Source organism: Andrena cerasifolii, chromosome 2, assembly GCF_050908995.1.
Source record: "Andrena cerasifolii isolate SP2316 chromosome 2, iyAndCera1_principal, whole genome shotgun sequence".
In the NCBI taxonomy this organism is placed as follows: Eukaryota; Metazoa; Arthropoda; class Insecta; order Hymenoptera; family Andrenidae; genus Andrena; species Andrena cerasifolii.
Genome location: NC_135119.1, coordinates 11,498,773 through 11,513,526, shown reverse-complemented (window position 1 = coordinate 11,513,526; position 14,754 = coordinate 11,498,773). Strand labels below are relative to the sequence as shown.

General features: G+C 40.4%; 2 protein-coding genes across 4 annotated transcripts in view; one reads left to right on the top strand and one right to left on the bottom strand.

Moving 5' to 3' along the window:
* Positions 1–932: 932 nt before the first annotated feature.
* On the top strand, positions 933–12,066 carry Fab1 (1-phosphatidylinositol 3-phosphate 5-kinase fab1). 3 transcript variants are annotated; one of them, XM_076807495.1, is made up of 14 exons: positions 933–1,180; positions 1,341–1,552; positions 1,644–1,815; positions 1,879–2,116; positions 2,191–2,397; positions 2,468–2,682; positions 3,071–3,413; positions 4,674–5,034; positions 5,111–5,381; positions 5,760–8,472; positions 8,567–9,117; positions 9,867–10,199; positions 10,269–10,430; positions 11,255–12,066. In XM_076807495.1, exons 1-14 carry the CDS (start codon positions 1,066–1,068, stop codon positions 11,545–11,547), a joined length of 6,186 nt encoding a protein of 2,061 aa, XP_076663610.1. In that variant the 5' UTR covers positions 933–1,065; the 3' UTR covers positions 11,548–12,066. The 3 variants fall into 3 exon arrangements, with proteins under 3 accessions (XP_076663610.1, XP_076663609.1, XP_076663611.1); XM_076807494.1 differs by having other exon boundaries at positions 1,626–1,815; XM_076807496.1 differs by having other exon boundaries at positions 956–998; positions 1,626–1,815.
* The window catches only part of LOC143366441 (UBA-like domain-containing protein 2), a 36,897-nt gene continuing 33,993 nt past the window's right edge, over positions 11,851–14,754 (bottom strand). The window contains exon 4 of the mRNA XM_076807541.1: positions 11,851–14,407. Coding sequence (XP_076663656.1) covers positions 14,256–14,407 — 152 coding nt within the window. The 3' untranslated portion in view covers positions 11,851–14,255. The remainder of the gene's footprint in view (positions 14,408–14,754) is intronic.

The following is a 14,754-nucleotide window of genomic DNA, read 5'->3' as shown; positions in this document are numbered from 1 at the left end:
TGGGTCGGTAACAAAGTTTGGGTGGCGACGCGAACATCCATAAGGTGATAGGTCTATCCTATACCTCGTCTCTGGTAGTGCTGCACTCTTATTTCATTCTGCTCGATAACGTAGAACGTGACACATAAATGGTAATGGTTATGACGACTGACCAGAGCGTTGGAGTGGAGCTCGGACCTGGAGCAGTGGAGCAATGGGGTTTTACCCGGAGCTGGAACGAAGCTGGAGCAAGTATTTTGATGTTGGAGCGGAGCAGGAGCGGAGCAAATAAAAATTTGATCTGCTCCAATCCCGTGGTTCTGACCCGCTGTGCGACATTTAACACGTAAATGAAGCTGATGATATTTTTCTCATCATGGTAGGTAGAGTAAGTAGTGCAGAGTAGGATTATGTAAAGTCACATTCAGGCTTCATTCACACCAAAGGCAGCGGGCAGCGAGCAACAGACAGCTTACTAATGGAAAAGATGCTTTGGCAATGATTTACGACGTCACGAGGTATATCCTGTTTGCTCATTCACGCGCATGCGCCATTGTGGGGTCTTTAATATTCATTAAAAATCTTAATTAAAAGACAATTGCTTGTGAACAAGCAATAAAAATAAGTGAACAAAGTTGTACAAACAATGAACGATCAATTCCATATGAAATTATTGGTGAATAATGAAAAAAAAATAAAATGAGAGGCTAGGTGAATAAAAAAATTTCAGTCATATTCGTTTAATTTATTATAAACCGTCAATTGTTGAACAAGTAATATGAACTAAGCAACAATTACGTACAAACGATGCACAAACGATTGCATAAAAGAGAAACCGATATATTCTCCACTGAGGAGCTACATTTTCGTAGGTGGCGGTGTTGCCACAGTCGAGCCCTCTGTACTGCCATCTATCATTAAGAAACTGTATCATTATCAAGGTATCTGACGCGTATCGTATCTGACGTTCCTGTCAAAAACACTTGTGTGTATGCAGCCTGATGCAGCCGTCGACGCAGGTGCGAGGACGGCGTTTTCTGAAAAGTTCGTCTTAAAAATGTTCGTGGATAGATAGCACTATTCGATATGAATAAGAATATGAATTCGCCGTCTAAACTTACGGAGTTTGCTCCGTTAAGTCCCGAGGAGAGTCAACCTGTCGTAGCCTCCTTATTTTCCAAATTCTTTAACTTCACCAGAAGTAAGTCTTTACATGTTCACTTCCACATACGAACCAGTTTTTGATAAAATTGTGCTTCTAGGTGAAATAACTGAATGCGTTCTCTACTTCGCTTGCCTCACTAATGAAACTGTTTAAAAAGGCATCGAAGACTATTCGATACAGAGTATTTTATTCGTAGGTTCGCAGAATGTTGACGATTCTACGATCTCCTCTAACAACGAGGAACAAAGCTCGTCCGATTCTGATTCGTGGAAACAATCGGAAAGTACTGAAAAGACGCCGGAAGACGATAGCTCGAGTATGATGACTTTCCCGTTGGACACTCGCGAAGGCAGAAGTTTACCGAACGTCTTAAAGCGTATTAGTAACATAGTGGCTCTGAAAAGTAACGTGAGTTGTCTTTTATATGTTATTGCAAACATTGGATAGAATTCGTAGTAATGAGACTATCAATTAAACGTAGAATTTACGCTCCTACAAGGACTCCCAATTAAGAAGTTACTGGATGCCAGATAGCGTAAGCAAACAGTGCTACGAATGCGGCGAACGATTTACCACATTTCGCAGGCGACATCACTGTCGCGTCTGCGGCCAAATATTTTGTTCGAAGTGTTGCTCCGATCAGATCCCTGGAAAGATCATGGGATGCACTGGTACAGAAATTGCGAATCTTTATATTCTTGTTACGTTTAGTAAGGACAGAATCTTCCTTGCAGGAGACCTCCGAGTTTGCACGTATTGCTGCAAAGTAGTTTTATCTTATTTACAATCGTCGGACATGAGGAGCGACCTATCGGCAGACTTAAAAGCGTTGCAAGAGGATCTTCAAGTTAAATACGGGAGCGATCCGCCGCCGATGACTGAAAAGAATGCGGACGAGTCTGTGGAAGATGAAATTTCAGTTTGCAGAAAGCCAAGCGTCGGGTATATGGAGGAGAAATATGCCGTTGGACGGTAAACTTATTTGAAGTTAATGATTTCAAGCGATTTAAGATTTGCGACAGTTATCTTGTAAATATGCTTTTCAGATCAGCAAATAGTTATTTAACATCTCAGGAGCGCTCGCTTGTCTTACAGAATTCAGCTTCTTTGAGAATGATTTACGAAGAATTGTTTAGATCCAGCCAGTCGATTCTCTTACAAACGCACAGAATTAGACTGAAAAGTTACCACGGTTGCTTCTTAGCTAGCGAATTAGTGAATTGGATGATAGCACAAAATAAAGCAGCCACTCGGTACAAATGTTACATATAGAAAAACGTACAGGATGTTAACGATATGGTATTAAATCGTAATGTTTCGTAGTGTGCAGGCTACAGCTATAGGACAGGCACTGTTAGAGGCAGGCTTCATCGAACCAGTAGTCGCTGACAATGTATTTAGCGATACTGCCACTGTATTTAAACCTGTAAAATTATCTCACATGCAAAGTATGGATTTGCTAACAGAAACTCAGAATACATGCGACGCGCAAGAACCCGCGTGGGTGAAAACAATTCCTCAGCATGATTCGACGACGGGTAATATTCAATATTATACCTTATGTGAAGGCTGATTCAGACACGTCCAGTAATTTAGTTGATCTTAGTTATCTTTCTAAATTACTCGACTAAATTTTAGTGTCCACACACGGCAAGTTACTAAATTATAGTGCCTATACGAGCTATAGTGACTTAGGTGTGAAGTCACTCAGCGGGGTCTTAACCGACACCCTGCTGGGTGCGGGCCGCCAAACGTGCCCCCTATTACCTCTTGCAGGACTGTGTTTAGGGAAGCCCCCCTGAGTGACTTCACACCTAAGTCACTATAGCTCGTATAGGCACTATACTCGCTACTCGACTAAATTACTGGACGTGTCTGAATCAGCCTTAAGAAGGAAAGCTCCAATGATAAATGTATGTATTTCAGATTCTGAAAGTGAAACAAAACCTTCGACTTCAATGCAACAAACTAGTGGACGTTTACCATCCTCTAGTTCTAGCTTCTATTTAGATTTAAATTTGGAATCTTCAACGGTTACGTTGAAACGACCCACATCGGAAGATTTAACTGCGATTTCTGTAAATAGTAGCGACGGCGTGATTGAACAGAAAGAAGTCACAGTCAAGTCGCATAAGTGTAATTTGAAAATCGCTGATGACCTGTTAAACGATACACTGCAGGTGCAAGAGTTTAAGGAAAGAAATGGTTGGCACAAACCGTCGAATCTTAGAACTGTATTGGGAGAACTACACGCGTATGAATGTTTGACGTAAGTTCTGTATGTACAGTATTGTCTATGTGTCACTGGGCACTTGGTAGGCCAGTGTTTCCCAACCTTTCTTGAGTCGCGATCCCCTTTTATAACATTTGAATAACCTTCCACCGTCTACCCTTCATACAATGTAAGGTAAATTTAACAAGGTAAAGAAAACACATTAAAAATAGGTATTTCAGAATATAATTCTAACTTAATAATATTAAAAAAAACCGTGGCAACCCTCTAGACATTTCGCGACCCACAGGTTGAGAATCACCGTTGACATCATTAAATGAAATTATACACTCACTACAAAAGCATACCATCTGCGATACAATTCAGATTTTCCCTAAAATGAGCAAGTGTCTGGTGACTTATTCACGATAGTGTGTATACATACAGTGGTTCACAGCCATAATCGTACACTCTTTAAAATCACATAACATTTTTAAAATTGGTCCAAACGACTTGAGTTTTTTTGAGAAGCTGGAAGGATTAGTTTACCGAGTGACGTGTTTCGTCGTTTTGAAAAAAATTGCAATTGGTCGGAATAGCAAAAAAAAATAGTAAAGATCGTTTTTTCAACTTTTTTTCTGACAAGGAAAAATCCCGAACCCAGAAATTAAAAAAATCAGAGGCTTTATGAATATGTAGGGGAATTTTCTCCTGATTACAACGCAATTTTTGTTTGCTGCCCAAATTCACTCTAAGGGGGTGAAATTGACCCATTAAATTCCGGCTAGTTTCCAATTTTGTGTTATAAGTTGCGAACTGTAAGAACTGTAAGTTACCAAATGATAGTCCTAATTAAAAGAAGTAACTTTTCTCTTGAAACTTTATTTCTATCTCTTACAAATTGCGAGTTACAAAATAAAATTGGAAAATAGCCGAATTTTCAGGGCTTAGAATGAATTTGAGCAAGAAACAAAAAATTGCGTTGTAATCAGGAGGAAGTCCCCTACATATTTACATAGCCTCTGAATTTTTTTGAATTTCCGGGTTCGTGATCTTTCCTCGTTAGAAAAAAGTTGAAAAAACGATCTTTTCTATTTTTTTTTTTGTTATTCCGAACAATTGCATTTTTTTTCGAAACGACGAAACACGTCACTTAGTAAACTAATCCTTCTAGGTTCTCAAAAAGACTCAAGCCGTTTGGACCAATTTTAAAAATGTCATGCCACTTTAAAGAGTGTACGATTATGGCTGTGAGCCACTGTATGTCTTTATATAAATTAATAAAAGAAACGAAGTTCATACTTACATTCATGGCAGATCTGCATATAAGCAGCACGAAGATTCGCTGATCAAGCAGCTCCTTAATAAGGAGGGCTTGTCGCAAACTTGGTCAGAAATAGTGCTTCCCATTGCTCATCAAATTATCGATTACGTCAGGCCAAACCTAAATCATAATGCCGACGATATGGATATACGGCAATATGTTAAAATAAAAAAATATGCCGGCGGTAGTAGAGACGACTGTGAAATTGTATCCGGTGTAGTTTGCACGAAAAATGTTGCGCACAGGGGAATGGATGCGATGATAGCTCATCCGAAAATTTTGTTACTCAAGTGTGGGCTTATGTATCAACGCGTAGAAGGGAAGCTAATAAGTCTAGAACCTGTGATGATGCAAGTAAGGGAAATACAACTAATCAACACTTTGAATAATATTCAATACTTAATACACAACAGAAATGTCTAATTTGCAGGAGAATCAATATTTAGGACATACAGTCGCTAGGATTACCGCTCTTGGTCCAGACGTTGTACTAGTACATCGATCTGTGTCAAGATTAGCACAAGATAGACTTAGGGAATGCGGCGTGACACTTGTTTTGAATGTGAAACTCAGTGTCTTAGAACGAGTGGCACGTTGTACAGGTGCCACTATTGTAAACACTATTGATGCGCACATAAGTGCAAGATACATGCTGGGTACATGTAAAAAGTTTTACTTGCGAAACTTTTCGAGCGAGAAAAGTGAGTATTTAGAGATACCAATGTTCATTGCGAGCAGGCCCGGGGCGTGGTGTTATTCTTCTGTGTGCGATAAATATTCGGCGCCTTTCCAAAAAAAAATCCGAATAAATTGCAAATAAAGCGAGCGTCCTCAGAATCGTGTCCCACTCTCGATATATTGCCGCGACCTGGGACCGGCAATATATCGAGAGAAGACTATATAAATCACATTTGTAGCATGCCATTCATTTTTAATTTAAAAATTTATCTCATATTTTTTTAAGTCTTTTAGGCGCTCTTTCTTTTCGCGGCGCCTGCATCGCGCAATTTGTACACGCACCTAGTCGGGTCTGATTGAGCTTTTCTTTTCAACGAACTAAGATTTAATCATTCTTTCAGATCGCATGAAAACATTGATGTACTTCGAGGGGTGTTCGAATCCGCATCTCGGAGCTACGATTCTGTTACGGGGTGGTTGTCAAGCAGAGTTGAAGAAAGTGAAAAATGTGACTTCCACAATGATATTCGCAGCCTACTCTTGGCGTTTGGAAAAGTCATTCCTTATGGACGAGTTTGCCAGACCTCCGTCTCCCAAGGATAATTCATTTTTAGACGAAACCTCGCATAAGGATTTCAAGCAGTTGGAAGACAACAAAGTGTTGCATATTAAAGCTAACGAAGGAAACGATGCGTTTCTGACTCGAGATAAGGAATATACGGATGGCGAAGAAGTTTTGAGGATATCGCAAGTTCAAGAAGATCCCGGGAGTACGTCGAATGATAGGCAAATGATAGAAATAGAATATCCAACTAACAAAAGTACACCACTGAAAGATAAAGTTCCTGATCAAGCTTCTTACACCGAAAGCACGTTATATTCGATCTGTGGGAAGCAACTATCCTCCATGTTACAGGAAGATGCAGATCCTTATGACACTTTAAAATTATTCAAGCCCAAAACAAAATCTTCTGTAATCGATTCAAAAAGTGCGGAGGATTATCCAACAACTAAAACGAATAGCAACGACATTTTAAACAATCCTGCAGTTTGCGCGAACAGCAGCGAAGATCAAAATAGTACAATGGAATTGTTCGGAGGTAAGGATAGTGAGAAGGTAAATAAAGAAGCTGAAGAGGAAATTGAGAAACCGAGAATAAAGGACAAAATCGCTTTGGACGAGAAGCGTATTTATGGGGAGTCTATAAGCGATCGAAGCGACCCTCTGCACCAGTATTTAAACGAAGACGAAGAGGATGTTTTCAGTCAAACTAGTCCAAACGGTCAACACTTAAGTGTTGCTGATTTACCGTTACTAAATAAATTTAAAAAGGCACTAGAGGGAACCGTATTAAGTATTTCGCCTTACTTAAAGTTTTCTATACCTTACTTGGAAACCGAGACAGGAAGGCACTGCGTGTTGCGAAGCTTCTTTCCGAGAGAAATCTTTTATTCCACACAATTTCTGGATAAAGTGAAGGAGATTAAAACAAGCAGTGTATCCGCGGAGCCATCTGGAGTGGACAATCCATTGATGAATCTGAAATTGAAAGCGCAACACCCGTTCGTTCAAGCCAGATTGACTACGGACATCGACAGCCGGGAAGTGCAAACTTTGTTAGCTAATTTCAGGGCGTGCGGCAGTCGATTGCATCCGACGAACAATGTATTGTCAGAGAGGCAGCAAGTCCTAATGCAGTCCGAAGCCAGCGATCAAACTGCTATGTGGCCTGATTGCCTGGATCCTGCTAGTCATCAACGCTTGTCTGTTTTATTATGTAGTTTCTCACATACCGGTAACGATACACCGGCGTTTTGCGTGACTCCATCGGTCGTTAATATGGATTTGTATGGCAGAAACGACATTGCACTTGGACGTTTCTTGGAACGTTACTGCTTAACGTCCGAATACAAGTGTCATATCAATGCCTGTCGAGCGCAAATCGCTCAGCACGTTCGACGGTTCGCTCACGACGGCGGGTGCATGCACATCAGTTTAAGCGAGATGAGCACCGAGCCGTTCGCCCAAGAGAACGCCAATCAGATTTTAATGTGGAGCAAATGTATGAAGTGCAAAAGCGTTTCGCCGGTGGTGCCGATGTCGGACGACACGTGGTCTCTGTCTTTCGCTAAGTACCTGGAGTTACGTTTCCACGGGAACGCTTACACGCGACGCGGCACCGACACTTGCCAGCATTCCCTGCACTATGATCACTATCAATACTTCACGAAGAAGAACATGCTGGCCGTGTTTAAATATACAAAGATATTGCAGTGGGAGATTTCTTTGCCGCCGCCTTTAATAAACATTATATACGATCCGAAGCAGCACGCGGATGTAATAGAAGAGATGAAAGGCTTGGCGCTGAAAGGAGACGAGGTATTCTCGACTATAAAGGAGAAACTAACGTCTCTACAGACGGATATGGATAATTTAAATGCTGCCAAGCAGCAACTAACCAAAGACCAGCAGTATTTCAAAAATAAAATAGAAGAGATTCAATTGAAGCTGACATCTCCAACGTTAGAGAACAAGAAGCTCGAGGGGAAGGTGTCGGAGAAGCAGGTGCAAGCGTTGATGTTCAGAATCGAAGATGGAATTGTGATCCTTAAGCGATTGATATCAGAAGTTGTATTCACTTGGAACGCAAAGATTTTAGAAATGTCTGTTAAGAGGAAGGACGAGAGGCCACGGCGGTTCACTGAACGATCTTTAACAGCCGGGAGTAGCAGCATAATTGATATGGACGGATATATAACGGAAGACACCGCATCGGAGTCTCAAATCGAAGACTTGAGCCCTATGTCAGCGGATTACAATGCTGTCGATGCTATCGCGGCGGTGCAAAATGATTTACAAGGGATGGAGGCCGTGGAGAATTCGGATAACGAAGTTTTAGAGACTAATAATCCTGACGATATTGTCGTTGCTCACGGATCACCGAAGATGCATCAGAGGTCGCACTCCGATGTCTTGCCTCTCACTTTAGAGGACATGCCAGACAAGAAGAAGAAGAAGAAAACAATATTATCGCAGTTACTGCCCTCTGTGCCAGTCATCCAACCAATACCGAACCCTTTAGGAACTTTGGAGCATCACTTATTGCCCCTTGGGTATGATTACACATACATGTTAAAAAGAATTCTATATCTTATAGAGTAATTACACATACACGTTCAATGGATAACAAATATTTCTGTTTTTTAGTTCTGTCGTGCCCATAGTGGTGTACGAATCAGAGCCCTCCTCTATAATTGCGTACGCGCTTGACTCGCACGACTATAAGCATGCGTTGCACGAATTAATGCGCAGCACGAAAGGGCCTGATTTACATCCCAGTCCGCTAATCAAGCGGAAATTTCCTGAGAACAAGGAGAATGTTCCTGACCTAATGCAATCAGGAGATTTTAAGCGACCGTCCGTTTTGTCATTCTTTCGTGGAAGCAGCCCGAATCCTGCCAGTCCCATAGACTCTGATAAAAGTGTTTCGAATGTGGATAGCAACGCGCAGAATTCTTCGGCGACGTCTGAAACGGAGGAAGATAAGAAAGCAGCGAAACAACAGAATTATATCGAGGTTCAATTTAACGACGCGACAACCAACTTCTACTGCAGAATATACTTTGCTGCGCAATTCGCTGCTTTCAGGGAAAACGTTTTACCATGTGGGGAGGATGGCTTTACGAGAAGCATGAGTCGAAGCGTTCAATGGGCTGCGAGAGGCGGAAAGAGTGGGAGTGCTTTTTGTAAAAGCCGAGGTATACGATCGTTACGCGAATATGAATTAATATTAGGGATTGTAAATTTACCGACCCTTTCAATTCCCGGTAATTTAGTAAAGTTTTCGATCGAACCCGGTGTACCGGTAATTTACTGGTGTTTTTATTAAGATATTGAAAATTTAAAATTAAATATTACAAAAACATTTTTTTTTAAATCTAAGCGAGCGTTAAAAAATATATGCGAATGAAACTATTCTGAATTTAAAATATAAAATGATATAACACAAAATACATATAGTAGCAAACTATTAACAATACTTATTAAATATAAATTCGACAAGAAACAATGAGAAGAATCTTAACTTACATACATAATTAAATATTTTTTATTTATCAACTCTTTTTAACAAATAACCATGTAAAAAACATACTTTGTCTAAATTGCGACCTAATTTTTGTACAAAATAATTCAGTCGCGGAGAAATCTTTCTCAGATTCTACGCTTGTCGGTCGCGTAGTCATTTGGGAATCATATGCCATTTGTATATATTTTCCCCTTACGTTTTCTTTTTTGATGACTTGATTCAGATTTTTAGTTTTCTTTTATATCAAAGTTGCTTCTTCGTGAGATATTTCGGTTTTACTTATCGAATTACCGGTAAAAATTTCAGGGAATTTCTCGCGATTTACCGGTACTACAATCCCTAATTAATATCATACATACAATGAGACTCTTCGTGTAATAATTATTACGCCCATCATCGCGCTTTCTGTCCTTTTCGCAGATGACAGGTTTATTATAAAAGAGATGTCCAGACTGGAAATGCAAATATTCCTTGACTTTGCACCGAATTATTTTTCCTACATGGAGAAGTGCCAGCAAACTAAGCAGCCGACGCTGTTAGGAAAAATAGTCGGCGTTTACAGAGTGTCTTTTAAAAACAATACGACAAATGCAGCGCTCCGCACCAGTGTATTGGTGATGGAAAATTTGTTTTACAACAGAACGATAACAGATAAATTTGATTTAAAGGGATCTGTGAGAAATCGGCTCGCGAATCCTGACGACGTGTGTCACGAGGGTGAACTGGTGTTGCTCGATGAAAATTTATTGAACAGTTAGTGTCCTATTAATATTTCTGTCATATGGACGTCTTCCAGTTGAAAATATGTTCTTATACTTTCAGTGAGCTGCGATTCGCCCCTCTACATCAGATCACATTCGAAAGCGGTTTTAAACAGAGCCATTGAGCAGGACACAAAATTTTTGGCTGACAATTCTGTGATGGATTATTCGTTATTGGTTGGCTTGGAACCAAATTCCGATGAACTTGTGTTAGGTATAATAGGTAAGTCTCGCGATTCTACATTTGAAGGGTGAGGGGAAAAACGAGGAATGTCCATTTTTCGTGATTTTGCGATTTGTAGCATATTTTGTTGGTGGCAACTGGGACTAAGTACAGAACTGCCGAATCACAGAGTTATAAAGTTCAAAAACTCCCGTAAAATAACGTTAAAGAATTAGTATACTTAACGTGCCCAATTATTTTTTCCCTCAAAGCGGGACAGGTACTAATTTTTAGGTAATATGTAGTATGCGTATTCAAGAAAACGCATATTTTTTCATAGTTTTTATTTATTACTGAAAAGAACGGGAATGAACACGTGAAAGCAAATAATTTATGTGGTCTTATATTTTTCTGAAGAACAAATTTGCTTAAGTACATTTGATGTTGATTTCAAATAAGAATGAAATTCTTGGCAGGATTTCTTAAAATTTACTTCGGTAATTAACATTCCTTTAAGAACTGCGACTTGCAACTGTTTTTTCGCTCGTCCATAACTTATTCATAAGAGAAAAGACCCTTTCTACGGGTGCATTAGTGCCGGGCAGACATAAAATATATTCAATAAATAATTAGCCGATAGTTGCTTTCTTTCTGAAAACGGAACATTTCGGCGTCCCGAAGCTGTGCTTGGGGCCAACGGGATAGGCTACCTAAAAACGGGATGGTCGCGTTAGGTATATTGGTTAAAAACTGATACCGTCCACTCTGCACTGGAGCAAAACACTCAATTTTCTCGATAAAGCTGTTTTGTGACATTCCCCGTTTTCCCCTTACCCTTCATTTTTAGGTAGGGGATTTTTTAAAAGCTATTATCCTGTTTGCAGATTATATACGAACGTTTACTTGGGACAAGAAATTAGAAACAATGGTGAAAAAGTCCGGTATATTAGGTGGCCAAGGGAAATTGCCAACAATAATATCACCGGAAGAATATCGGGCTCGTTTTATAGCCGCTATGCATCGATATTTCTTACCTGTCCCGGACAGGTGGTCCGGATTAGGCAGGGACGTGGAGATTCCCAATTTTTCACAAATGATGCACACTAAGCATGTACATAATATTTTCTATGCAGCTAACACAAATGCAACAAGCAGTATTGCATGTAGAGATAGATAATGTATATTAATATTCTATGAACTTTACTAGTCCACTACGACATTTTGTAACGAAGAAGTGATAAAAAAATGAGTTACCATTTTTGTAACGCGGAGCATTGTTCTATAGTTTCGGTTCCATAATTTATGTAGTCATACAACATTTATGTCTGTACTTGTCAACGCATCGATCGTTGTATTACATGTACACACACACACACACATATATATATATACATATATAACAAATTTGTAATAAAATTTACAAGCGATCCGAAGTGCGAGGGGCATGAATGAGTGTTAGATAAAATTATATAAAAGTCTATGAAAGCACCATTATTAATGTTTTATTTAGATCATTTTTTCAAAATTATGTACATGAACATTATTTATTATTATTGATAGTCGAATAAACAATAATAATAATACAATAATAATAAGAGTTTTAACATAATAGTATCTCCGTAATAGTACAGACCAGCGTCTCGGAATTTTGTACGCAATCAAGGCAAACAAAACTTTTCTAAAAAAAAAAAAAGAACATCGTACCACTGCGATACAATTTCAATACAGTATACGCATTCTATAATCAGGTCACAACAACAAAGTATAACGCATAAACTATATTCCGCGGTAGAAAAAGTCCGAGACGCTGGTCTTGTTTACGTTACAAACACAAGGAAGATATTAAAGCGTATACCTTACAGAAAAACATCTCGTCGTACATACTCGTTTCGGTACGACACAAATTTCTACCGTATTTACACAAAATGAATGCATAGTGATGAACGAAGCTGCAGCGAAACTTAAATACTGGAACTATTTCATCCGTGTAAATTAGATGACGCTAATAAATATGTCTCACCGCCTCTTGAGACTATGCGCGACTTTAACTGTGGGCAAAAAGATGTACAGATTCTGACTAATTAATTGGAACTTTAGATACGCTTGTTCGTGGCGAGGCTTCGCCACGGGATGGCTACCATCCGTTCGAAACAAACTTTCTTTCGCTGTGTTAAATTGTAAACACAAATCGTATATGCGTTGCGAGATTAAATATACTGCTGTGAGAGAAACTGTTCAAATGAAAATGTGAAACAGATTTCGGACGCGATACTATAATAAGAGTGATCGAATGAAAAACGTTTTTATTATATACTGATCGGGTAAATTACATAGGCTGCCGTACAAGAGTTCCTGCAGTTACATGAGATCTACGATGAAACCATTCGCACGCCGAACGTCTGTTCGCGTGCTGTGTTTGTAAATTGAATTGACGATGAAACAGCTCAGCTAATATGGCTCCACTGCTCACTTTCCCTGTAGAAAAAAAATGACCTACACTGGATACTATCTGAGCAAGTCATCTCTCTGTATGACCGACGGTTGAAAGTTATAGTTTCCTCGAGCAACTTCACATAAATACCTAGCGGACGTTACGTAATCGATAAATTCCTTTTTACATTTTTTTTACACAATAATTCGCGATTGTTTCTCATTTATTATCATAATTAGCCTCGTGTTTTTTTTTTTCATTCATCGCTCGGTGTACGTTCGAGCCACGGATCGCTCTGCACGCACGTTTGTTTACCATTGCAAAACAATGCCGGACAAGATCAGATTTTTTATATCTGGCCCCATGGGGATCGAGAGCTCGATCATCGTTCAAAAGAAAAACAAACGAAAGTGACACGCGAGCCCGGTCGAAAGGACACGTTTTTACGGCTCGCAAGTCAACTAAATGGAATTATTATTATTACGATAATCACGACATCTCTCGCTTAACCTCCAACAGAATAAGAAACTAACTCTCCTTCGCTGAGCGCTATCCAGTGCCGGCAATTTTTTGTACTATGCTGGTGATGGAAGTTGATATTCAATTTCTCATTGACTTCCGCGGTTCCCGAACGGACCACCGCAAATGTTTCCTATCTAGCCGCGAGTCTGTAGATCGAGAAACAACGAGGAAGATACCCGGGACGGTGGAGGAGGCTTCTCGCTACTCATTTATATACATCAAGCGGCATTCTGGACGCATACTAATTTCCGTAAAACGCTAAGGAGTATCGCTGTCTTTCATAATCGTAGGAACTACCGTCCCAGCGCATTTAAAGGAGCGAGAAAATAATATATATATATATATGTATTTATATATAGATCTTTCGCAACCTTTGCTCCCGTTCTGCGTGTATCAGATACCTGATATATTGGCGGAAGAAAAATGGTATCGAGAGGTGTCTCGGAGAGGTTCGATGATCACGATCGACGCGACGTTCGATGCACATACGTAAGTACGTACCATCAAAGGGTAACAACAGAGCAAACAACCGAGGGTCGGTGTACCGGCTACTAGAGTTCCACGTATACCATGTGATTCGACGAGACGGACCTATTCTTTTTTTTTCTTTTTCTTTTTTTAATGTGGGAGAGAGATCATCGCTTCCTCTAAGCGCACGCGCGGCGCCGAATGAATTTGTTGGGTATTTCTCCGTGCGCACGTTTCCAAGGGTATCACGTGTCCTTCTCGTAGGGATGAGGATACGCGAGCGCGTTTTATCAATCACGGGTATAATCGCTCGTGCCGCAGTGCATAACCCTGGGGGGAGGGGAGGGGTGGGGGAGCGGTCGATACTTTAAACCATGCCTCCTCTTTTAAACGCGGTTTTAACGTGCACATCGCAATAGCGACCACGGGATCTCGCGCGCGGGCCGCCGAACGAGCAGTTCCTTTTATCTCTGCGGCTCGCCTAGGCCAAATTGTTGTTGACTCTGCGCCTGCTGTTGCGCGCTACCGCTCACGCTACACCGTCCGCCGTGGTGCTGCGCCGCCGTCACCATCTGCATCGAGTTCTGATGGAAGCCATTTTGACTCGGCGACATTCCTGTAACGGTACAACAGATTTCTGATTTCTGCACCCTGCGAGTTCAATTGTCCTCCCGCTTGGCGCGTACAGGCGAATAGCGCGGGCGAGTGCCATAACCTTACTGCGCCATGTTGAAATGCGTACGCATTTCTGGCGGCGATGGAGCGAGCAATGTTGGAGAAGCGTCTATTCCATTATCTGAACATCTCTTGATTTGAATTATATAGTTAAGACTTTCTATAATTTCAGATAATAGACGTTCCAGCGTATTTACGCAATTTGCAGTGCGTAAGTGTTACAATTTTGCTGATATTCCACTGAGTGCACCTTGTGTGGCTAAATAAGAAATGTTCGAATTTCTAATC

Excerpts from the sequence above, each read along its gene's own strand:
- Fab1 (XM_076807494.1), top strand. The coding sequence starts at position 1,066 with ATGAATAAGAATATGAATTCGCCGTCTAAACTTACGGAGTTTGCTCCG. Across the intron at positions 2,398-2,467 it reads CAAAATAAAGCAGCCACTCG|TGTGCAGGCTACAGCTATAG; the intron begins GTACAAATGTTA and ends AATGTTTCGTAG. Across the intron at positions 2,683-3,070 it reads TCAGCATGATTCGACGACGG|ATTCTGAAAGTGAAACAAAA; the intron begins GTAATATTCAAT and ends TATGTATTTCAG.